The sequence below is a fragment of the Bemisia tabaci genome, chromosome 2 (genome assembly GCF_918797505.1).
Source record: "Bemisia tabaci chromosome 2, PGI_BMITA_v3".
Lineage (NCBI taxonomy): Eukaryota > Metazoa > Arthropoda > Insecta > Hemiptera > Aleyrodidae > Bemisia > Bemisia tabaci.
Window position 1 is genome coordinate 42283200 of NC_092794.1, and position 26345 is coordinate 42309544.

The following is a 26345-nucleotide window of genomic DNA, read 5'->3' on the forward strand; positions in this document are numbered from 1 at the left end:
CAGCGTTTTCGCTAGGAGAATCTTGAGCGTTTCCAACTGCAAATGACACTGATTTTTCCTCTGCGCTCATGGAAAAATCAGAAGAAAATTTGAACAAAAATTACTTAGGTACATTCTTGTAAAGAATTGGATTAACCGAGTCGATTTTGCAACCGTGGAATGGAGTTACGTTCCTTCGTCCGAGAAACGACGAGTTGTGGGCGATCGGTACCCGTTCGATTCAAAACCCGTGATGAGCATTGCCCTAGTTTCACGCTGTAACAATTTTGTTTATGAAGAGCCGTTTTGCAATTGGACATCATTTTGCAATAAGGAACTAAAATTTCTGACCCATCCGTAAAAAACGCCTGAGAAACTATTGGCACACAAGTTGTTTCTAGATAGAGCCAAGTAGAGTTCTTTATACTGAGAGTAAAACAATGCTAATCCATGTCTGATTGGTTCCCGTATTTTAAGCTTTCACAGTGTCACAAACTGGAATAGAAATTACATTTTCACCAATTGCATAGATTATAAACTGGAATGGACCGGGGAATCGGGGATAGACAAGGAACATATGGAATGAGAGAGGGGACAGTTACAAGAATTCGGGAATGGGTTGATTAAACAATAAAAAACTTCAAAAGTTAAGTGTTAAAGTAAGATAAATCAAAATACCAAATATATCTAAATAAAATTCATAGTCTTTAATTTAAAAAGATATAAAAGTATAGAATCAAAGATTACAAAAAACGTCCGATTTGTGTAATCTTCATTCCCGTTTGTGACATCCCGAAGCCGCGATATCCAACTCTCTCTATACAGGGACTCTAGAGCCAAAAATTGCAGTTCCTCATCGCAAAATGTAGTCCAATTGTGAAGAGATTTCCTGTTGGTCCAACAGTAATGCCTGTAGCGGCTATTTGAAAGGAACATTTTTCTCAGTGAACCATTAAACTTTCTCAAGAGGGGTACCAAGCCCCCCTCCAGAATTTTTTTTCGCTGCGTTCTGCGTTGTTGGTGATGATAAGAATGGAATGTCGCGGGGGTCGTCGTTGTCCGTCGCGTGACGATCATCAAAGAAGAGGAGAGTGCTCAATAATTGAACTGATAATTTCTGAAAAGACTCAGGCTGCGAAAATTCGTGAGCCTTGTTTCCGCCGTTTCCTCGACTCTTGAGGCTTGTGATGGGTGGCGCTTACGCGGTTCCGTGAGTAAACGGATCTATTATTGCTCGCTGCGCAGCTGGCTGCAAATGCTACGTCGGAATCTGATACGCGTTTCCCGCCGCGCGCCGATGCAATGTTCATTACTGCCGCACTAAGAAAGAACAACGTACGAACTCTCGAGTGTTGCCTCATTCCTCCGGAAAAATGTTAATTTTTAGGAGACGGTAATGAATATTTTTCCTTGAAAATATTAGATACCGCAGATCAAATGGACCGGTAGACAAGGCACGAATTTCAGCATTCTGATACACTATGCATAACCAAAATTTCACGTAGAACACAATGCGCACAACGGAAATTACCGAAATCAACTTTTTACGAAGATATTTAATGATTCTTGATGCGTGAATTCAAACCACGCGCTTATGAAAACTCAATGCTCTACGTGACTCACATTGCGCGCTAAACGTTATCATGACAGTCTCTGCGATATGAAAATCTGGCAACCTCAACTCGACCCTTTGGCTCAGCTATAGCAAGTTGTTCAAAGTTTGAACAACATATGGTGAGAAATGAACATTGCTCGATTGAGAAGCTAGCTGAAACCGTTGTAGTGCACGATTTGACTCACGTAGAGCTTTAAGTTTCTTATGAGCGGGCAGTTCAAATTCCTCGTAATCAATGTGAAATAAAAACGTTAATATCTTAGTTAGGAGTTGATTTCGGTAATTTTCATTGCGCGAATCGTGTTCTACGTAAAATTTTGGTCAAGGAATACATGTATCAGAATGCTTAAATTTGTACCTTGTCTAGTGGTCCATTGCGGACAAAACTCAGTAAAAAAAATTGACAGAAAAATCAGCAAATCAGCACTATATCGAAGGAAATTTGGCAACGCTTAAAGGTTTATACGATGTTTTTCATTAGCATGGCAGACTAGATGTTTCGTTGACTTTTTCGTCTTCCTCCCTTTGCACGCTCGAGACCAATGGTGGAACTGTGAAACATTCCCATCTCAATTTAAGACCAGGAACGATTTTGACAAGTTAGAAAAACCGCGCGTTTTATCAACGAAGTTAATCTATACGGCAGGAGTAACCACTTAATTATTGTGTGTGCCTTTTTTCCTTAAGCACCTTTTTGTAAATTTCTTCGAGTTTTCCGGACAAATTTTACGCCTGACTACTCCTCGTATTCCTTGACCTATCCCAGCTTTCCCTGATACACTTTTTCCCGTGTCTCCTTGGCAAAATTTCATGACTTTACCCAGTATTTTGAGATTCTTAAACAGTCCCTCCAGACCCACATGTGATAGTGACGCTATCGCGACCCACGGTGGGAGAGGGGGGGGGGGGGGGTTAGAATGACAAAAAGTCCGTTTATTGTTACTTATTTAATGAACGGCTTTTTTGGAGAAGTGTTACAAATAGATCATTTTTGCAATAAGGAACCACTCTTTTTGGTCCATTCTAAAAATCTGTGTGTAGAAAAAAGGTACTTGTATAAATGAGTCAGAAATAGTGGCGCCCTATTGGAAAATGAATTCTACATTATCGACTTGTAGAGTTTATCAGAGCAGAAAGCAAGATAAATGTTTCTCGATGAGATGACTATGCGTGATCACCGGTTGATTTGTTGCCTTTGTCGCTAAATTGAAGGCGAGCTTTAGGGTTTTGGTCGAATTGTAAAAATTAATCATCCCATCGCAAACTGCTGTAATTACAGCATCAAACTATTAAAATAATTGTCGCGCTGATCGTTATCCTCGATTGAATTGTTGTCTATCCAGAAAAATTGAAGGAGTTTAGGTAACCGACCCGAAAATCTCAAATCGAATCAATGTCCTGATAACTTGGCGGAACTAAATTGTCATGAGTTTAAGTACTAATATGTTTGCATCGTAGTTAAGTTTCTAAAGATTACTAAGGTTTGCATTTGACTTATCATTGACCCGCACTCAAAATGCACCGTGTTGAATTTTCGTTGGTTTGAAATGATTTGTAACTTACGTACTATTTTCTGAAACAGTTACCCTCTATCTTTGATGCCCTTCATTTTTCCTTCAATCTACAAATTTACTTATTTGTGTGTGTTTTTTTCTGTTCCAGGTAAGGATACAACAATTTTCAAAATAACATGGTATTGTGGTGAGTCAATTCATAGTCGGTTTTTTTACGTATATACTCAAATATTGTGTATGTCCATTGGACATTCGACCACTTTCAGGAGAAAGGAACCAAGCCACATCAGCTATTGCCAACTTTTATTGAACAATTTATCGAATACGGTCGTGTGGATTTTTGTGCAAATTACTGACAGTGAATTTTCTGCATAGTTCGAAGCGAATTCCAAAGAAAACGCAAACTTCTCTTGTTAAGTATTAAATTGCCCAGTTATATCTGGCAATAGTTGATGTGGCTTGGTTGACTTGGTTCCTTTCTGCTAATCGCGGTTCAACTTTCAGTGTAGATCCGTTTTTTGTCGAAAAAAATGTGGCTCATACGACGTTCTTCTTTAGGACGGCAGTATATAGGGTGTCCCAGGATTAAGTACGAATATTGAAGGAGTCGATTCTTTGGGTCAAAAAAGACGTTTTTGTGGTATAACTTTTTTCCGAAAACGCTTTCCTTGGGGGCCACCCCCCACCCGCGCTCAATTCAGTCCCTATTGTCTCGAGAACGATGAGTAGAAAATGCAAGACACATTTCCTCGATATTTTTCAACGTTCAATAAATGTGGTGCCGTCAAAAATCAATTTTTGTCGCTGGAAAAATTCATTTTAGCCACTTTTAGGTTCGATGCCCCACCTAAACCCCCCTTAAAATGAGTTTTCCGTTTTGTGTAGGTCAAAAATGAAAATAATGCTCAAAATTACCCTTGGTTACTAATTTTCATTAATATTGGTTCATAAACATTGTCACAGTGTCAAAAAGACGATTTTTTTACTCCTTTTTGTGGGGCCGGGACCGTTGCCCCCAGGAAAAGCGTTTTTGAAAAAAAGTTAGACCACAAAAACGTCTTTTTCTTGACCCAAAGAAGCGACTCCTCCAGTATTCGTACTTAATCCCGAGACACCCTGTATAACGGGGGGAGGGGGGGAGGGGGGGGGGGGGTGCGATGACAAAAACTCGAGCTGCGAATCCGGCGAGGCTAAATCCTTCCTCTCGACTTAGCGCTCGACTCGGCGCGGCGCTCTTTCAATATTTTATTAACGTTTCCCCAACGCGGGAGCCGAGAAGTGCGCTCCAAGACGGTTATCAATTTCGAGTATTCAAAGGAGAGGGCGGCGGCTGTGGGGTGGGGGGGGATTAAATGGGGGTTTCTTTTTGACGCGCGGCGCGGCGGTCGGGGTCGCGGGGGGCTGGAGCCACTACAAAAGCTCCGGAGCCACAAAAGGGATGATATTCACTCTCGAGTTGTGAAAACTTGCACAGAATAGAATGAAAGCCTCGAATACGCGCGTCTACGGTGTGGAAGCCGGAGAGGTGGGCTGGGTGTCGAGCCCTCGTTTCTCGGTTCCGGCGGGGGTGTCGCCTGTTGCCGAGAGCTAGCAGCGGAGACCGAGCATTACGTCGGATTATACCCTGACGATTTTATTACATTTTTTCGTGGTGTCTAGCACCGGGAAAAACCAGTAAAACCGGGATTCGTCAGGGAATGAAAAATTTAAGGGATAATGAAGGGAAAGTCAGGGAATCTGTTCTAGAAACCGAGAAACTTCTTCTACCGCTTTGAGGTTATTTTAAGGTTTATGTTATTTCTCCTGCATGAGTTATTATCCTCCAATCCTCAAATTCGACCGCGTTAAGCAGAAAAGGACCAAGCCACATCAGCTATTGCCAAATCTAATTGGGCAATTTTATTTTTTAACATAAAAAACGGTTGTGCGGATTTATGTGCAAATTTCAGTGAATTTTCTGCGTAGTAACAAGCAAATTACATAAAAATCCAGTTGTTAAAATAATAGAAGAGCCTTGATATTGACCAGACAGTATAAACATCACAAACGGGTCTGGAATTTAAAATCCTAATGTGCGCCGAAAACTCGGTTGAAAGATGAATAAAATGGATATTTAAAGCTGGAACTCCGGAGGATTTTATAGTTTTTCACTTTTTTCCCCGAGAAAATCCTGAGGAAGTGTGGAAAAACTTCGGTTTCTCGTGAGGGTATGAGCTCCTGAAGATCAGGTAAAAATCAGGGAATGAGCATTGAGCATTTGAGCATGGTCAAGAATTCTAGACACAATTCTTTAAACCCTCTAGTAGTGCATGAATTCCTTTCGGATCACAGATTTTTATTAAAAAAATAAATCACGAGCGGAGATTTTGAAACACTAGCAACCAAGATACGCATTCTTTGCAATTTTATCGTCGATATCCACCAAAATGTAGGAATTATTGAGTACATGCGTGGTGTTTGTCGCGCTTCGATTGGACAATTATGCCGCAAATCACCTGCTCCATTCTCGATTCCTTCTTTCCACTGTGGGTATGAAATTTGATTCCTGAAAATGGAAATAGTTCCTCACGGTTGAAGTGACCAGCCAGCAGCAGCGTAGCACACACAAGTATTTTGACTGCTCCGTCACGAAGTAGTGGACTCACTGAAACTCCTTCAAATCGCTGCTTATGCAATTTGATCTCCGGGGAGCTAATATAGTTGCTAGTAGTCGGAGCTAACAGTCACAAACGGCGGTAAGGCACCCTTGATTACATAGCTCTGAATAATCATAATATAAGAATAGCGTTATGTACGTTGAGTAATTGCTAAAATGAACGAGTTGCGAAATAACTTGCTCCCAATTGTTATTAAATACCGACGAGAGCTCTTCGTTTGAGTAATGCAGTAGATCTGAAAGAATACAAGAATCGGAGGCACTCGATCCGAATTATCCGATTTCATAAATGTAGGGCATTTCATACAAGAGATTCTCTATCGACTCCAGAGGTATTTAAGAGATCAGGCTGAGCAATTATGACCAATATTTGATGATATTAATTGTGATAAGTATGATCTTTTGATCAATAATCAAATTATATTGATCATCAATATATCAAGATTCAAGAATCGGTACTTAGGGGAAAGTTCGACTCTCTATTTGAGCCCTTAAAAGTATTCCCGGAAAAAGAGTCAAAAGAAAGAAAGAAAGAAAGAAAGAAAGAAAGTAGTTGTAGTCGTAGTAAGATAAGTTTATTTTAAAGCGGTGCTTTAGCATCTAAGACCATTTAAACCTCTAAAGAAGGCAGTAATAGTAATAAATTTACATGGAAATTAAGGTTACATCAGTAAAAATACAAAAGGGTTGAGGGGAAAGGTTAAATTTTGAGATTAGTGGGGCGCATAAATTCAAAAAGTTTTACAGGTAGAGTATTCAAAGGTAAATTTTTAAGAGAGGGTAAGGGGTAGGGAAAAAAACGTTTTCGGATTTCTTTACAAAGTGGGCAACTTATAAGAACGTGATAAGAAAGAAAGAAAGAAAGAAAGTAGTAGTAGTAGTAAAATAATTTTATTTTAAAGCGGTGCTTTAAAGGAAGGAAGGAAGAAAGAAAGAAAGAAAGAAAAAAGAAAAATCCTGTAGAGGAGGTGTTTCAACTTCGAGGGTGTGAGCATTTTCTATCCAGTAATTTTGTAGAGGCAGATCATTGTTGGTAATTCCTTGTAACGATTTATTTCAAGTTATTGTTAAATTTCGCTCAAGATTCCATAAAATTGTTCTTTTTCATGATGCTAGGTTATGGATCTCCCTAGGTCACCTTACACAAGGTTAACTATAACAATGGACCACTAGACAAGGTACGAATTTCAGCATCCTCATTCATGTTTCTTCACCAAAATTTCACGTGAAGCACGACGCGCACAACGAAAATTACTGAAATCAACTCCTAACGGAGATATTAACGTTTTTATTTCACATAGGCTACGAGGAATTTGAACTGCCCGCTCACAAAAAACTCAAAGCTCTACGTGAGTCAAATCGTGCACTGCAACGGTTTCAGCAAGCTTCTCAATCGAGCAATGTTCATTTTCCACCATGAGTTGTTCAAACTATAAGCAATTTGCTACAGCTGAGCCAAAGCGTCAAGATTGAGGTTGCCAGATTTTTATATCGCAGAGACTGTCATGATAACGTTTAGCGCGCGATGTGAGTCACGTAGAGCATTGAGTTTTAAAGGCGAGAGGTTTGAATTCACGCATCAAGAATCATTAAATATCTGCGTAAGAAGTTGATTTCGGTAATTTTCGCTGTGCGCATCGTGTCTTACGTGAAATTTTGGTAAAGAAACATGTATCACAAGGCTTAAATTCGAACCTTGTCTAGTGGTCCATTATGAAACTCTTAAACCACGTATCTTGGTTTGCGACGTTGGAGACTTCCTATCATAAGTACTGTATTTTTTAAATGAATGAATGAATTAACTAATTTTTATTTGCTAAACCAGTACACAAAATATGTAGGTACATGTTAGTTTAAAATCAAGCAATTACTTCACCACCTGGCATGCAAATCACAACAAGATAAACACTTAGGTAGCTAAAAGAATAAGATATGAAAGAGTTTCAGACAACGCGTTTCGAAATGTGGACATATTTCATAGGTGAAAATGACATACGTGCCAAAACAAAGTTGTTGTTTTTTGTTTGTTTGTTTTTTTTTTTTTTTTTTTTTTAAATGAAGAACAACGGAACGTTAGTTCTTAAAAACTTCCGTGAGTTTTCAGCTCTGCAGGAAGGAAATTCTAAGAAAATTTCAAGGATTGGTGTGGATCCGTTCTCCTCCAAAAAAGTAAAACAGGAGCAAAGATTTTGCAAACGATGTACGTGGTCCGGGTGTTTTATCGTCGATGTAGGTCATCCTACAGAAACGAGGTGTCTGCTGAATAACAGTGAAAACGGCCATCAGAATTGAAGTATTTTCATGTACAAGAAAGAAAAGTCGGGGGACAAATCTAGAGTATTCAAATATTCAAATGCATGTACGAAGAATGTTCGTTTAAAGATGGAAAGTTGGAAAGCTCGGGAGCCGAGGACGATGCACGTGAAGCGAATCGACTGAGAAGGAGAGACGGGAATAAAAGATAGACGCGGACATTGTCAACACCTGTGCAGCTACGCGAGACACGTTCGACATATTCCATTTCGTATTCAAGTGTCGGTAGAAACGACTCGCTTTTCCATGTCCCATCGTTGCAAAATTTTGGCCACCGTCGCGGATCCGCGATAATTAAATTGAGCCGCTGGAAGCTGGGAAAAGCTAACTGGCAAAACGGAAGTTCCGCGGAAGCTGGGAAAATGGACCACCACTTTGCAGTTCCCTCATCGAAATTTGTAATTAGTACTAAAATTTATAGCTCTTCCGTCAAAAAATGTATGTCTTTGGAGAAAATAATGGCACGAACGGTGTTTTTAAACTGAACCATAAATTTTAGTTCCTAATTGCAAAATAATGTAGCCCGTTAGAGAAACTAGTGAACACATTGAAAATCCAGGTTACCGAATGAAAGAGAAAAATTGTGTGAAATCAAACTCTAGTTATTTGTCGGAGGTTCGTGTGTCTTCAGGGTGTCTACCGGTTCCCAAAAGTCCCCAACATCCTTGATTTTCCCCGATTTTGAAAGGGTGACCCCGATATCCCCGAAAGTCCCCAATTTTCTTGCACAGGTCGCCAAAAATTAACAAAAATTGTCCTAAACACCGGCATTTTCAAATTTTCCCGCCGGCCGCTGCGGCGCGTCATAGCCAGGAATAAAAAACTGAAGTGTTGCTTGGTTTTTCGTATGTTTTCATCGGTTCAACGTGACTTGTAAAATTAGTCGTATAAAATACGCCTTTTAACGCTCTGACTAACCCCCGTTCTCGTACTATTTCGGGGGAAAAGTCCCCGATTTTCTTGAAAAAACGCCCCTAAAAGTCCCCAAAATTCCCCAATTTTGGTTTTTTATAACTGGTAGACACCACCCTGGTCTTCCAGGGTCGATTTAACTTACGTTGACGATGGTTTTTTGGTGAGTGGAAAGTTTTAAATTCATTGATTTTAATGTGAATACTGTAAAAGCTAATTTCTTCTTTAGCAGTTAGCTTGTTGCCAGTTTCAACTTTTTTTATGAGAAACGGCCATGTCCTCTAGTGTTTAAACTCTCATCGGGTATGAAGGTCCATTAAACCATGACGATACATTATTTCTCACCAGAAACTGATGCAAACCGGTTTATAATATTGAAAATTTCCAGAATGTATTAGTGAACATTAGGTACTAGCGTTAATTATTCATGTTAAAATTAGTCAATTCTGACTTCATACAATCGAAATATATTATGGAACGCTTCCCTCAGTATAGGTACACTGTTGAGGATTCGGGTTTTGTTTTTTTTTTTATTTTTATTTTTTTATTTTTATTTTTTTTTGGTGATCGTTGAAATCGCGATCGTATTGTAACTTCAGGTACCCTTGATTTAAATTGTTCCCATGGGAGGGTAACGAAAATTAAGACGTCCAACATTGTCACAATTTTAGAGGAAAGCTTTGTGCTTGCTTCACACTGATCCTATGCAAAGACCATCATACTTGCCTTTGGTGCCAATTCAACAAAATCTTGAGCGCTAACTGCGGCAACCGTAAGAGCGTCCGTATACGCACTTGCAGTTTTCTCATTAGCGGCAGGCCCGTAACTTTTCCGCGGTGTTTTATCTGCTGTAATTTCGCGCCTCAATCCATCATGGTTGTCAATTCTTTTCATTCTCTGATTCTAACTTTTTTCCAATTGATTCGTACTACTATGCATATCCACGGCGTAAGTCTGCAATCGCATATCTCGTTTGCCGTGTCTGAAAATCTCCGCCTCTATCTTATTTTTTTAAAGGAGAACAAATTGACACCCTATCTTGTTTTTTTGCAGAATTTTCTTTGCACCGAGAAAAAAAATCTCGGCAGTTTTGAAGGAATTACCGTTGAGTAGTTTTCCGTTTAAAAAATGAGGAATGACAGGAAGTCTGCGACGACGTCGCAAACCGAGCTATGTGATGCAGACTTACACCGTCGATATGCTACCTTTTTACTGATGACTGAAATACATCAACGGCCGAAGTGCGAAACTACGTATCTCCGTGTGCAACGTTGCAAACTTTCTGTATTACTTCACTTTTTCTTCGGAGCTCTGGTCAATATGATTCTTTGAAAATTCCCTCGAGTTTTATTTTCCATTAGGAAAATACTGATTTTTATTCTAATCAAAATCAGAGAAATGTCGGACAAAACTACCTTAGGTATACATTCGAGCAAAAAATTGAATTATTCGAGCCAATACTGTAACCTTGGAATAAAGTTACATCCCTTTGTCCGAGAAACGACAAATTGTGCATTCAGGGCAAACTCGCCGTGATAATTAATCCGGGCAAATTGTACTCATAGAGCAAAGGAAGGCTAAGAACTTCCTGAATTCCTCCAGGAAAGGTGAGGAAGATTAAATCACCAAAAATAATATCGATGGCCAAAGTGCGAAACCGCATGTATCTCCGTTTACGACGTTGTAGCCTTCCTGTCATACGGTTTTGGTCTCTGGAGAGCAATTAACGCAATTTCATGAAAACTTCCTTCATTTTTCTTCTGTTTTAGAAGAATATTCAGAATTCTGTATAAATTTCAAGCTATACCGTTGGGTTGTTTCTCCTCGAAAACATAAAAACAGAAGCAGACGTTTCGAAACACTGTGAGTGAAACTGTAACACTGTAATTTTTCACTCACAGTGTTACACAGTTTCTCTTTTTCCACTCTTGCGCTTTGAAATTGAATACTGTTGCACATGCACATGATCTGAAAGTTGCACAAGAAACTGCTCAGCATACGTAATCCAGAAGGGAATGTATCATCAAAGGGTTAATATCAATGTCCATAGTGAGGAATGACAAATCTCCATTTGTGACGTTGCAGACTTCCTGTCATACTCTCTTTGATCCTTCTCTGGAAAAGTAGACGACGTAATTTCTTGAAAACTTCCTTGATTTTTCTTCAATGTTTGCAGAATATTCGACATAAATTTCAAGCTATACCGTTGGGTTGTTTCCCCTCAAAAAAATAATCTAGGAGCAGACATTTTGAAACACTGCCCTATAGATACGTTTTCTTGCACTTTGGCCGTCGGTTTGATCTCGCAGTGTAAAAAAAAAAAAAATTGAAAAAAAAAAAAAATCCTGGTTATCATCACCAACTCCGTTAGTAAATCTCTGCATTTCCCGGATATTTCTCGTCCCGGGCTCAACCCCGACTTTTCCAGTTCCTTAAGCACCTTAAGAGCGTTGTCCTCTCGAGCGCAACTGAACGGTATCGTAGCAACGTTGTAGCGCGGAAAGATCTCGTGAAACGAACCCTCCGGAATAAGGCAATGGTTCTAGTCGAATTGATCTGGCACCGCGCCCTGAGCCCGAGACTCGTTAAACATGCGTCACAGTAGGTCGGTTTATCGGTTTCTCGGGAGTTTTCTCCTCAATAAGGCAGGCTGTACGTGGGGATGCCTATCCTCCACGGCCTTAAAGACTTCTTGATTTTACTGCAGTCTTCAGTCTCTATTTTCTTTGGGAAACTGCTCAGAAAAGAGGGAACGATTTCGGTTACTGAAATATAATTTCGGTACATGTGGACCTCCAAGTCTTACGGATCAGATGAGCATAGTCTTCGGTTCTGTACACCAAAATAAGAATGACTGGGATTATTTGCCATCAAAATAATTTCCTTTTGAATCAAGAACAAAATTTTATGAAAAAGGTGGCTTTCTGCTCGGTGCAAGCTGATTTTTTATTGGTGAAAGCAAATTTTCGGCTTGATCCAAGAAAAATGGCTTCCTGGTGGTAAAATTACAAATATTTCTGTTTTAATCAACTCATTTTTACAAAGAAAGGAATACGAGTGGCTACAGCTACACTGAGAAAAATATTTGTGTTTTTGCGTTATTTTTTGTTAGTATCCGAAATCAACTGTTTTGTGTTGATCTCGGCACGGTGAAGAGTTGAATCCAGTGCAGGAAAAAATAGAAAACTTGGAAAGTCCTAGAATCAGTTGAAGGTCTGAGTTACTTTCTGTTCCCCTTCCCATATCAACCAAATGTCTGCGTTATTGTACCTTTCAACGTAACCAAAATATAGGTTATCTGGACCAAAAACTCGAGTCCCGGACCGAAAATTTTGGTTTTTCATACGTGAACATTAGTTTCTTCCTCCGCGACGGAAGAGAAATAATAAGTAAACTAGTGCCCAACTTTGAAATAGTAAAAAATCATTCTGTATTACGATAGTATATTTTTTTTATGGTCAGAGAGACATTTAATCCCCCCTCTCCTCCCCTTACCTTTTAATGTTTTGTTCATAAAAATGGACTCTAAAATATGCTTTTTTTATGGACAAGGTCCAATTGTGAGCTGAATTTTTCTTGCAAAATTTGTAGATGCCATGTATCATAATGCAGATTTTCTATGTATTCGTTACATGGAAAAAAAGTGTTAGGGGTTAAAATTGTGATACCTCCCCAATTTGTTTGATGATTTGTCAATTTCCAATTAATTGGGGCAATACTAACTGCAACATTTGGGTTAGTAACCTAATTTATCGGGGTACCACTGGAAATCTCCTTATCATCCAACAACCCCGTGCTCTTTTATGTTGTGTGTGCGTTAAAGGGAATTAGAATGTAATCGGATTTTTTTTTTCAGTGGCTGATTTGATCTGAGGTAATCGATATTCATTGCCACTTGCAATGAGTTTAAATTGACTTTGCTGACGTCAACTAAAAATGCATTTTTCCCACTACGAGTTGAAACAAGAAACTTTGCCATACGTTCGATACGTTTTGCATGTTTTCATGAGAAATGGTATCGTCTTCTCTCCCAGTCAAGTTTTTCATCAGAGCATGATAGGAGCGAAAACACCAGGAAAAGTTCGGAGAATCCCTCTCACTCACCTACTGCTCTATTGACACCCTAATATTTGCGACTATCTAGACTGTTGACTGTTGGCATTTAACAGGTCATTTGATACGGATTAAGAGTCCGCAACGGCACCTAACCACCATGCAGGCTTAAGCATACGCTAATCTTATAAAGAGGCCTACAAATACGGACCAGCGTGGGAAATTCTGTCGCCATGACACTATTCAAGAGTAAAAAGTCAAGTATACTCTAGTTCCTTCTTTGCGTGGTTTAGTGACTTTGTATCCCTCGATCCAGGATTCTTCATAATGTTGGGGATTTTTACCGGAAATATCGATTAATCGAATCGATTTTCTTCGAGAATCCGATTTAATCGATTTAAATCGTGACAAAAAAATCGATTTAAAAAATCAGAAATTACGAAGGCTCAAAATTTGCACTCCTGAAAAGATCGGGAATGAAGTTTTTGGGAATTTACTAATATTTTGGTGTAAAAATCGGCTCACGTGCCGGTTTAATATAGTCGGGTAGCAAAAATCGGAATTTTCAGTTTTGAGGGAAAGAATCGATTTATACGATCAATCGAATCCAGTATAAACGATGCGATTTAATCGATTCTTAAGGCTAAAAAATTAATGAAAAATTCCGAACACTATTTTCAAAGTTACATTTTCGTCAAGGAGTTTTGAATAGTTTGGGTTGCAGCCTGGTGAACGGCAGGAAAAACGCAAAAGGTTGCGGGTGAAAGTTTTGGGCAGTGGCAGTTTTCGCAGTCCTATTATAACCGGGGGTTACGCCTTCTGGCCGCTTCTCGTTCTAACTCCCCGAAGCGCTTCGCGTCACTGTGCGTTACCTGTATGACCAGGGCCGAATTAAGGGGGTGGCCACATGGGCCGCGGCCCATGGCGGCAATTTTTGCAATTTTTTTAAATGTAGGTATAAAAAAAATCGGATTCAGAAAAAAAAACTATCAATGAGAAAAGGGAACAAAATCTATTTTTCCTGAGAATATAGTAATTTCTAATTTTGTCGTTTTTCGGTGATACAAGAGACAGCATATTTAATTAGTCGAGCTAAGAGAGGAACTAAACACGCAATTTGGCCTGGAGCTCAGCGCAGAAAGGAATGATGACGAGGACTTGAGATGAAAAGGACAAGCCCTCGGCGCGGCGGTCGGCATGGAACACATATTAGCGCCTACAAGACTGCATGAATACTTCACCCATTGCGCCCATTACCGTGCGGTCAGGAGCGGTTGGCTTGAAACGCATAGCGCCTACAAGACTGCAGGAATGCTTCACGCATTGCGCCAAACACAGTGCGATCAGCGCAGCGCAGCGGCGGAAGTTAAAATTATTAAACCACATTTATGTTTGCTCTCTCATAATTTTTTGTTTCATTTCTTATAAACGGAGGACCTTGTCCACCCAGAGATAGGCTTACGGAACTTAACTTTCGCGTCAATTTCCGTGAAATTTTGCCAGTATTGTTGACAGGGCTTCGCAAAAAATGTATCCAACACCAGGAGTAAACACGTCTTATGCACCCCTCACCGTCCGGCACGTTCACTCGATGGTTTTTATTGATGTTTCAAAACGAATGAGAAGGGGGCGGCAAAATACAGGTGGCCCATGGGCGGCAAGTAGGTAAATCCGGCCCTGTGTATGATTCTTATAACTTTACCTTGTAGAGCCATCGAAACCTTAAACCTTAGTCGTATTTTGTTCGACGAAACAACTCGGAACATCTCGTAACAGTCGTATTTTGTTCGAATGTTATTTATGTTAAGGGGCGTGGCCTATTTTTATTCGTTTAATTATTTTGCACAATTTGGCAACGTTTTGCGACATTGTTTCGATACAATCATGAAACAATCGGAACGTCCTCAGGGGATTGTTACGACTGTTGTGTACATTTGTTAACAAGATTTCTAACCTCACTTCTAGCTGCTTTGCTCTCATTGGTTGTGAAAAAGTGACGCAAATAACACAAAATCGGTAACAGGAAACAATTGTTGCGGCGAACAAAATACGACTCTTATTCCCTTATAGGAACCTTCAAATTTTGTTGAACACTGAATGACGCCGCATAGTGGATCAAGTCGAGGGGAGAGGTCTAACCTGAATTTTCTACGATTTTTGACTTTTATTTAATCAAATTTTCTATTTTAAAGGGTACTTTGTTCTAGAAAATTTTACAAGAAAAATAATTTAGCCACCTTTGAAACCTCGGCATTTTGTATTAACAGAAGTATGACATTTTAAGGGCCGGATTTAGGGGGTAGCCACTTGGGCCGCGGCCCATGGCGGCAAATTTAGGGGGCAGCAAATGTTGCAATTTTTTCAGATGTAGGTATCAACAAAAAAAATCGGATTCAGGAAAAAAATTACAAACGAGAAATGACGACAAAATCTCATTTTCTGAAAGTTAAAGTATAGTATTTTCTAATTTGTTCGTCTTTCGGTGATACAAGAGACAGCGCCTTTCATTTGTCTAGTTGAGAGAGAGAGAGAGACCAAACACGCACTTTGGCCTGGAGCGGCGTGGCGCAGAGAGCAATGACGAGGAGGACTTCAGATGAAAAGGAGAAGCCCTCAGCGCGCCAGTCAGCATGAAACATATTAGCGCCTGCAAGACTCCATGAATACTTCACGCATTGCGTCAAACGTAGTGCGGTCAGCAGCGGTTGGCGTGAAACTCACAGTGCCTACAAGACCGCATGAATACTTCACGCATTGCGTCAAAAACAGTGCGGTCAGTAGCGGTCGGTGTGAAACGCATAGCGCCTACAAAGACTGTAGGGATACTTCACGCATTGCGCCAAAAACAGAGCGGTTGGCGCGGTGGCGGAAATTAAAATTATTAAACCACATTCATGTTTATTCTTTCAAAATTTTTTCGTTCGTTTCTCATAAACGAAATGCCTTGTCCACACAGAGATAGGTTTACGGAACTTAACTTTTGCGCAAAGTTCCGGGAACTTTTGCTAGTGTTGACAGGGCTTTCACAAAAAATGTGCCCAACACGAGTAAATGTGTGTTATGCACCCCTCCTCCTCAGGAACGTTCACTTGATGGTTTATATCGATGTTTCAAAACGAATGAGAAGGGGGCGGCAAAGTACAGGCGGCCTAAGGGCGGCAAGTGGCTAAATCCGGCTCTGGTTTCCACATTTTGTTCAACTTCTCCCATTGGCTCGTTCCAGTGTGCGCCGTCACTAAATTAGTCTAAGGCTGTTACGCAGAACGACGAATTTTAAGAATTTCACAAGTTCACCGAAACTGTCAAACAAACAAACACCAATAAAATAATTAGCAAAGAGAGCGAGTGCCATCTCTGAGTAGAGAAGAAGTTTCAAGTCGGCACACCTCGAAATTTAACTTAAGTATCTCCGCCAAGTCTGCAAAGTAGGGTGAGGCTTCATTTATAAGCTAAACCGTTAGTGCATAATGCTCCGTCTTGCACACTATTGCTTCATTCTGTCCTGGAACTCATTAACTATTTGAAACGTCCGTTGAGTGAAGACCCCATGAGGCGGTCTCCGCGAAAAAATTGGCGCTGAACACACTAAAAATGTTAAACTAACCCAGCGTTAAGACGCTGTGAAGTCAAAAAGCTTAGTTTAAGAATAGGTTTCTAGAAGTTTCATTCTTGAATGTCACAGGGTGTCTAGCATCAGGAAAAACCGGAAAATATCAGGAATTTTGGCCGATCAGGAAATAATCAGGAAAATCGGAGGATCGGACGTTTTATCAGGAATTTTTCTTACGCAAATCTCCTCAGCGGAGGAAGTCTTACTGCTATTTGCCTACCGTGCCAGGAGTCGAGAAAAATCAGGAAAATATCAGGAATTTTCAAAACGAAAAAATCAGGAATTTTTTATAAAGTATCAGAAATAATCAGGAAAATATCAGGATTTTTCAAAATTAAAAAATACTAGACACCCTGTAAGGGCTCAAAATTGGCAAATAATGGTGCAAGAGTGTCTTTCAATGGCCTAGCTCTGTTTTCAGTGGCCTCTCGACGTTCAAGCCTCCATTTTAAATAATTCAATGTGAAAATATTAATGATTCACTTTCAAACATTTGAAAAACGGTACTCCTCTACTGAACGTGCAGGAAATATTGGTAGCAATTTTTGAAATTTCCCGAAGGAAAAATATGTTTTTCCTACACTTCAATTTTTTAGGTATGAATATAGATTCTCGATCTGGCAGCCCGTCTCACCGCGAATCGATTGTTTATATACATTTAAATTCAGGAAACATCGAGTGTGGCCATCTTGCAAAAATTGCCGCTACTGAAGTTGACATAAGTATTTCTCCGCCTCCTCATTAATCAGACGTGTTCATGCTAGAATGAACTAAGTACAAATGAATTTTATAAAAATGAACTATGAAGCTCGCAAATCCTTTGTATATACTTTCCTTTCAATTTGATTAAATTGCACGTAGTTTCTTTTTGTTTAGAGCATGGATGTGTCCAATTTTTCCATGTGGCGCACAGTGGATCGAGGCGATGGAGAGGTCGGAAAAAATTTGGAAACTTTGATAGCTTATAACTCCGTTTTACAAAATTTTGAGGTTCTTAAAGTGGTTCCATTGGTTTCCTTGTGAAATTTTCTTTCCAGAGTACCCCTTGAAATTTGAAATGTGACGAAATAAACATCAAAATTTGCAGTTTTTGTCAAAAATTTCATGTCCGATCTCTTTAATTGACTCGATTCACCGTGCGGTGGCGCGGCGCGCGGAAACGAGAACCAGGAGGACCTCTATCTCGTCCCATCATAAGTCGCGCGGCATGCAGCTGAAATATTCCGGATTCCTCCCCTCTCCCCTTCATCGTCGTCCATATTGACCACGTTAATTTCATGTTGTGAGGAAAAATATGAAGCGCGGTGTGGAATTCAGCGCATGGCTCTGTGCTTTAGGTATTTTAGACGCAAACCACTCTGACGTCATAGTTTTAGCCGTCTATACCTAGAGCGTTCGATAAATCCAATTTTAGATGCTATGCGTTTATCAACGTCATTCGACAAGTCAGAAGAATCTCGGTTATCCGCGATTCGCATTATACGCGGCTCTTTTTCTGTGGTTTCCCGACGGAACTGCTGATTCTGAAACGCACAGATGGGATCGCAGCCCAGAAACACTGCGATTCTGTGGTGCTAACTTCGATAAAATGCACTTTCAAAAATGATTCTTGCTCAAATAATTTCTTTAAGTGCACTGTTAAAAATCAATTATTTACTCTGAGTGAATAGCTGGCGTGAAAAAAAAAAAAAAAAATCCAGCGCGAATTTCGCGCCGTACTTTGAGTGAATAGATCAGAGCGTAAATATCACCAACGACGGACGAATTAGTTGAGGTACCTTAAGTAGCGTGAATTCAGAGCCATTTGGAAAGAGCGCCGAATGGCTAAGTGGTAGTGCACTCGTCTACCACCGCCGCGACTCGAGCTCAAATCCATGCTGCGGCAGTTCCGTTTTACGATTGCCTGTCAGAATTTCACTCCCGCCAGAGCGCGAGACTCGCGCCGAGCTTATTTCGAGCCGGATCCATGCACTCAGAGTATAACAGGTGGTCAAAACATAGAGTACATAGAGTCGTAATGTAACTGGGAGAGCTGGCGCCATGTTCTGCTCGACGAATTCCGAGCCCGGTGTGCGCCGAGTTCGGGTCGCTTTTTCGATACATTTTCGATCCAAAATGGCGGTGTGGAGTACATGGTAATCCCTATCTCCTTTGTTGTTGTTGTTGTTGTTGTTGTTGTTGTTGTCATCGGATGGCCGGGTACCCGTGTATCGCAAACAATCGATTATGTATCGAAAAAGTGACCCGCGTCACACAGGAGTCTCGGAATTCGGGACATGGAAAATGCTTAAAAGTGGCGCCAGCTCTCCCAGTTACATTACGACTCTATGTACTCTATGGTCAAAATAGCAACTGAGTAAGCGTCAACTTCGCGCCGGGATTTTTAACAGCGTGTATAGTTTATTCATTTTTAATTAATAATTAGATTTTTGTCTAATAATTGACAGCTTTTTTTTTACTAGAGTCTTTTAGAACTCAGTCTTATGCATCACTTTTCTTGGCCTGCGAGTAGCCTAGTTTGGGATTATCTGCGGTAGCGGTCCTCTATACCGCGGATAATCTAGACTCCACTGCACTATCGAATGACCTCGATCGATAAATCCCTATTTCAGATGCTACTAAGTTATCAACTTCGTTCGATAATACAGTAGAGTCTCGATTATCCGCGCTTCGATGATCCACAATTCGGATTATCCGCGATCTTTCTCCGTTGGTTTCCCGGCGGAGCTACTGATTCTAAAACGTATCGAAAAGATCGCAGCCCAGAAACATCGCAATTCTATGGCGTGTACTTCCATAAAACATACTTTCAGAAATGAGTCTTGCGCGAATTTTCCAATTTTTGCCCATGAAATCCTCATGGGAACCCATTTGAACCTCACGAGAACGTTGTGACAGGACTTGCTCGATGGATAGAATTTACTAGCCGTTCTGTGGGCACTTTGCACACCCGTCACGGCCAGCAAAGGGGCTATGCCCGGTCGCACTCTCTCTCGCCACGCAAGTGGAATGCGATTCACGCTCGTGTGTCTGAAAATTTCAATTAACTTTATTCTCAATTCCTCTCTTAAATTAATGGTAAATAGGGATAGTTCGGCTACGTTTGAATTGTTCATGGGGTGTTCTTCCTCAACACAACATTTTTTAGTTTCCTCAGTAGTCTACTGACCCGTTCACACACAGCTTCTAAATTTGGGGAGGTTGAATGAGAAGCAGCAATGAAATCTGACATTTACGCTATGGCATATGCCACAAACGTAAAAACAGCGTAGCAACAAAACGTAAAATACGTAAAAACAAAATGACGTAACGATCTATTCGATCCCCCTTCGATCTCTCTGTAGAGTTACGTTATGAGCGTTAAGTAGTTATTGTATCCACTCGCAGTGATCAAAAACCTTCACACACATTGTCGTTCTTCTGGGCACTGAACTCTTCACTCGAAGTAAATATTTATATTTTTGAAAACATTGATTCAATAATCAGTCCGCTCTTTGCTGTTCCAGGACGGAGATGCTGTCATGTGCCAGGGAGGTCAATCGCTTCAGCAGCTGATTTTCAACTTGTACACGTACCTACACATGGTTCAGTTGAAAGGATATGTCATGCTCCAATTTTCTTGGATGTTGCTGCGGCTTTATGGCAAAGGTAGGTTTGTTTCGCGGCAAAATGAATGAGTGTGATCATCGTGAAGGGGCAAGAAATCTCAGCTCTGAAAAACTCAAAATTAATATTGATATCCCCACATTAAGGGGTGCTCAGTCGTTATTTTTGAGCAAAAATAACGACTGAAAATGTCAAAACTAATAACGGAGTTGTGGCTGTTTAAAATGCATCGTTCAAAAAACGTATTGATGAGGAAAAGCTATTTAGGGGCTGTTCAAGTATCAATAATTCAAATATTATCCATGATCATAGAAGCTCAGATTCTGATCTCATATAATTTAAACTGAACTTCATGGATCACTAAACTATAAACTAATTTTGACTTGCACATATATTTTTCTGAACGCAAATTACGCGTGAAGCACGATGCGCGCGAAAAAGTAACTCAGAAACCGAGAAATACGCAGTTCAAAACGCGCAACTTTTCCGCAAATATAAAACGCTCCGGTTTCGCGCCGAACCGAATGATGTCATCCGGCACCAATCAGAAGCAAACAAGTTTTCTACAACTTCCGTCAAATGACTTTTTCTACTCCTCATATATGAAAACAATCGGAAAGTCGAAACTATGTCTTTAAAATCAAAGAACTGAATCTGATTTATGTTATCTGTAGCTCAGAAGCAACAATCCCACGTTGAAATACGTTTTATTTGAATAGACATCAGCAGAAAGCAACTTTACCACTTACACTGCTCTTGGTGCTTATTTTGAAAATGTACAGGCACCCACAACTAAACTGTTCTTGAATGATGAGCTGAATTAGTTGCCTTTGACCCATGCTTGAAACGACCAAAATCAGCAAAGCGTATACCTAATGCTCATGCCTAACTGATCTCAGGAAAAAAAAATTACCAGATTTTAACCAGGATGTGGTTTCTTTTATTTCCATGATTTCCAAAGAGGAATATGAAATGAAAATTAGAGGTGAGTGCTAGTAGCTTAATTTCGTACTCCTCTATGGACCAGCATTACATAAGAGCCCCGAATCGGATCTTTTTCTCTCAGATTTTTCTTCAAAATTTTCTTTAAGAAACATGCATGCTCTAGAAATTTTTAGAAACAACCCTCGAAAAAATTGAGGAAATAAAAACCCTTTTTGCTCGCAGTAACTCGAAAAAAAATTGAAATATCTGCTCGTATCATCTCACTTAGGACATGTTGTTTTTTAATGTATTTTAGTTGCAATGATTTCGTTTTTTTTCTGAACTTTTTGGTGTGTGCTCTTTTACAAATAATTTTGAACGGAATATGAAATTTTTTCTTCCTCCTATTCCTCTGCTGAGCCTTGATTGATAGTTTTTGGTAGAATTGTGCCCTGTTCTTGCTAAGAGATTCCTAGTTTTTGGGAATACAAGTGAAAAGTCTTATAAGTGTGTCAATTCTATAACAGCAGTTGGTGTTGGTAGACAGTAGTAATAGAATACATTGTGCAATGCACTATACTGCCATGCTTAGGAAGAACGCCGTATGAGCCCTCAGGCATTACCAAACTCCTTGTGACAAATCACTAATTTTCAGGAAAGTTTGTGAATATTTTTATTCCAATTTCTCAGATAATTATGTTCAGAATATGCCCTGGATTTCCTGAAAATTTCAAGGAAAAGAATTCATAACTTTCCTCAAAATAAGCATTTCTTCAGAGGAAATTTGGCAACTCTCGAATGTTCATACGGCGTTCTTCCGTAGAGTACATAGAGTCGTAATGTAATTGGGAGAGCTGGCGCCATGTTCTGCTCGACGAGTTCCGAGCCCGGTGTGCGCCGAGTTTGGGTCGCTTTTTCGATACATTTTCGATCCAAAATGGCGGTGTGGAATACGTGGTAATCCCTATCTCCTTTGTTGTTGTTGTTGTTGTCATCGGATGGCCGGGTACCCGTGTATCGCAAACAATCGATTATGTATCGAAAAATTGACCCGGCGTCACACAGGAGTCTCGGAATTCGGGACATGGAAAATGCTTAAAAGTGGCGCCAGCTCTCCCAATTACATTACGACTCTATGTACTCTATGCGTTCTTCCTTAGCACGGCAGTATAATCGACGGTGAAACTACCAAACCACGTATCTCGTTTACGGTGCTTAAAAATCTCCCATTTTATATTTTTGAAGGAGAACCAAGCAATACCATCCCTTGAAGTTTTCACAGAGTTTTGCACGTGGAAGAAAAAGCTCGAAAGATTTCAAAAATTGAGTCGAGTAATTTTCCATTTAAATAATAAAGTATGGCACGAATTCTGCAACGTCGCAAACCGAGATGCGTGGTCTGGTAGTTCTACCGTCGAAATGCGGAATATGTTATATTTAATTTTCGTTTGTCGTGTTTTAATTCCTCCAATGCTCGAAAAAGTGAAAACATCCTAACAGAGCGGAAAGTTAAAACAGGATTATGTGAGCAGAAATCGTGCATTTTAAGTGGATAGGTATGACTTAAATTTTATTTCATAAAAATTTCTTTGTATTGGAGAGAGCTGATTATCATTACCTATTCCTCTTAGAAATGCGATGGTTGTTTTTCTCTCTACATCATGAGTTTTTTTTTTTCACAATTTCCATATAAATGTCGATTACGCTCCTTTTGGAGGTATAGAATGTTTAATTGTCTCGGGTTTTTGTTAAACTTCGGCCGACTATCAGCCCTTACCCCTGAGTCTTTCATTTGTTGCAACATATTCCTACTTATTTCTTACCCAGATTACTTAAAAAGGAAATGGTATAATTCTTTTAAATACTTGTCCTACTAATTACAGGAAATTTTGTTACCGAGTCCATGAATGAAAAAAACAAATTCTACAAGCGTTTTGACAAGCAGATGGAAATGGCTCGTCAAGTATTAGAGACAACAAGCAATGAAATGAGAAGGTGCGATCCGCCCAAAAACATAGAGGGAGAAACCTATGCTCAAATTACAAGACTTCTACAGGTAATTACTTCAGCCCCTTGACGATGAAAATAAACTTGCAGGGCGCGTAGATAAATACCAGCAGGGTGTCTACTAGTCCGGAATTTCAGGAAAGTCTGGAATAAGTAATACTGATTTTTCAAGTCCCGTTAAGTACTTAAAAGTGCAGAAATTCTAGAAGAAGGTCCGGAATATTTTCCTTCATACGGAGCAGATTTTAAACTTTTTTGATGTGTCCAGCGTGATCTTCAAGAGAATTCATCCTACTATGTGTATTCAGTTGGCTGTATCTCTTGCGTGCAACAGACCCAGTCTCTGGGCGATGATTCTCAGAGTAGTAATTGCATGCAAGATCGCTATTGTGCAGTCAGTTAATCTTCAAGTCATCAATGAAAATTTTTGTCGTAATTCGAGCGATAATTTCAAATTTTTCGATTTCCGTCAAAATGCATCCAAATAGAGTTCAAATTTCAGAAGTGTTTCGAATCTGTTGAATGCAACAATTCGAAAGTATTTTATGCTGAAAGTAAGGAAAGAAACCTAATTTTTCTGCAGACTTTGATGGAAAATCTGCGTCACCAAAGCCTTAAAATCTGTCTGCATGGATTTAATATTTTCCGTGGGAAGCCTCCTGGACCCCCCCCCCCCCCCCCGCGGTAGAGGGTCCAGGCCCCCGGTCCCCCTATCAAAATGACCTAGGTGCGCTTATGATGGTACTATTCAGAATTGTTTAGTATAAAAAGTTGTGGAAATCAATCTCATCCCTTTTGATTATTGGAAGCTGTAAAATTTGCCAGTTTTATTTTTTCAGTTGATTTTTATTTACCCTTTTGAATTAATTTTTGTAACAGGGATACATTCAAAATGAAGTCGACATGAACGGAGACGAGTCTTGCTCTGAAAATTGCGCCTATTATTCGTATGCCAAACAGCATGGTTGCTTCAAGAACGGATTCTGTGCTAGACAACCCTCTTGCACAGGTCGAATTCTAAATTGTCAGTTCGTTGATGCTGACATGGGTGTATGCTTATCAGTAAGTACAGAAGGATTTTTTTCAAATTCGAATTGAATCTCAAACGTGTCTAATTATAGTATGAAAGTGATCCAATCAAATCTGGAAAAGATTGCCAACAAGATGTGCAAAGGTACTGTAGTTGGATGAGTTTTTTTTTTTACATATTTACAAAGAGAACGCAAGTTGCCATTTTCCATCATTGTGTTAAAATTTTGTTGTATTTGCCAGCATGGTTTGGCTCAAAAAATTGCTTAACCTCCTCAGCTGCTTCTGAAAGTTCAAGATGAAAATTGACAGTCAATGATGAATTTTTCAATAGCAAATGGATTATTTTCTTTTCACTCTAATTTTTCTGCATGAAGTATAAGTATTTATTGAAGGAGTGAAGATTTTGGAAAATAAAATTTAAAAATACTCTCATAGTAGGTTTCTTGTTTGACTTTAATACAACAGTCTGAAGGAGAACTGAGAATTTCGGATCAATGTTAAATTATTGGTAAAAACTCTTCTTTTTTCTTTAATAACATTTCAGTAAATTTTAGATAAAAAACTCAGAAACTTTTTCTGTTCAGTGAGGGGAATCTTGTAAAGTCTGAGAATTTCTTTCTGTAGTTGGTGAACATATGAAATATTGATTCAGAGTAAATTTTTAACATATCCAACTGTTTACTTTTCACATTATCTCATCGATCCTTCCATGTAGTTAACCTGGTTTGTGTATAATAACTTTCTTTCTTTGTGTTAAACTTGTAGGACATTGGAAGCACGAGACGGTACAATTGGATTCAGTATGAAAATGGCCGAACTTTGGGCAAGCGTGGTACTTGCAGCAAGTACAATGTTGTGGATAGTTGGTGGAGATGGCTTGTTCTTCATTGCTCCTACTGCTTTTGTCTCTGTGATGAGCCTGGCCGCCACTCTGATCGCTACTTCAGTCTTCGACCCTCTTCCTCAAACACCACATTCAATAAGTATGTCTGCTAGTCTTTTTCTCTTACTTTATGGTATGGAAAAAAATTGCTATTAATTATTCTCAACACAAACAGCATTTTTTTTTTTTTTTTTTTATCCAAACTCAGTTGTAGCTAAAGGTTTTAGCCCTCACCATGAAGATTGCTGCAACGCATGTAAGAGGCACAGAAAGCGTTAATGTACTGAATGTTCCTAGCGATTCAGTGTTTTCAACTAGCAGTTGTATGCCCAGTCTGTCTCTTAGAATTCTGTTTGTTTTCTTGGCAAAGTGCTCATCACGGCAAAATGTTCAACTTGCCGTACTCTTTCAAAGTAACAAGCCTTAAGGAAAAAGAAAAATGAAACTCCTCTGAGTATTGAACCATAGCCCCAAGTTAACCTCACGTTTTGCGGCGCGAAAATTAGATATTTTTTGCACCCCTGCTGCTCATATTTAAATACTGACATAGCAGACGAAAATCAGCAAAAGTTTCAATTAACAAGTGTTATTTTTCATACTAGTGGCACTGTAATAAGTGCTATGTAATTTAGTGTGAGCTAAATATTGATGGTTTCATGAGGGTCAAGGAATTGAGTTCATCGAGCCGGAGATTTTAGATCCCTTTTAATGTAATTTTCTTTTTTTGGCAGAGTCGTTACCGGTGTGCGTTTTGCAAAGCGGAATCGCATGATTCATCTCCAGATCCAAGAAGGAGAGCTTCTTCCTCATGGTGGCATCAATCAAAACTCCGTCTCATGGCGACCAGTCCCTGATTTCAGAATCGATGACCCTGATGTCAAAGATGGAGTCGATTACCACACACTATCCTGGGAGTCACGAGCTCTTGATCTAGACGATGTGAAATTACCGCCTAAATGCCTTCTGACAGGTATAAACTTTGTATGCAAGCTTGCCAGTTTATGAAATAAAATGTGGATATTTTAAATGGGGAAAAGTGCTGATTTTTCAGCACGATGTAGCAGCAAAGACAAGGTTGCCAGGTTGTGGAATATAAAGTGGGTATTTTACATAGGTTCAAATGGAGAAAGGTGTTGATATTCAGCATAAACTGGCAACAATGCCTTGACAAACCCAAAAGTAAGATTTAAATATCAATACTTTGACGAGTGAATTACAAAAATTCCAGCACAAAAAGTAGT

General features: G+C 39.6%; 1 protein-coding gene across 7 annotated transcripts in view; it reads left to right on the forward strand.

The window, feature by feature from the left end:
- Nucleotides 1-26345, forward strand: part of LOC109040038 (uncharacterized) — a 68289-nt gene that overhangs the window by 34179 nt on the left and 7765 nt on the right. For all 7 annotated transcript variants that reach the window (XM_019055802.2, XM_019055804.2, XM_019055803.2 and 4 more), the window contains exons 3-7: nt 20159-20300; nt 23066-23238; nt 24069-24251; nt 24987-25204; nt 25836-26074. In XM_019055802.2, the coding sequence (XP_018911347.1) occupies nt 20159-20300; nt 23066-23238; nt 24069-24251; nt 24987-25204; nt 25836-26074 (955 nt within the window). The remainder of the gene's footprint in view (nt 1-20158; nt 20301-23065; nt 23239-24068; nt 24252-24986; nt 25205-25835; nt 26075-26345) is intronic.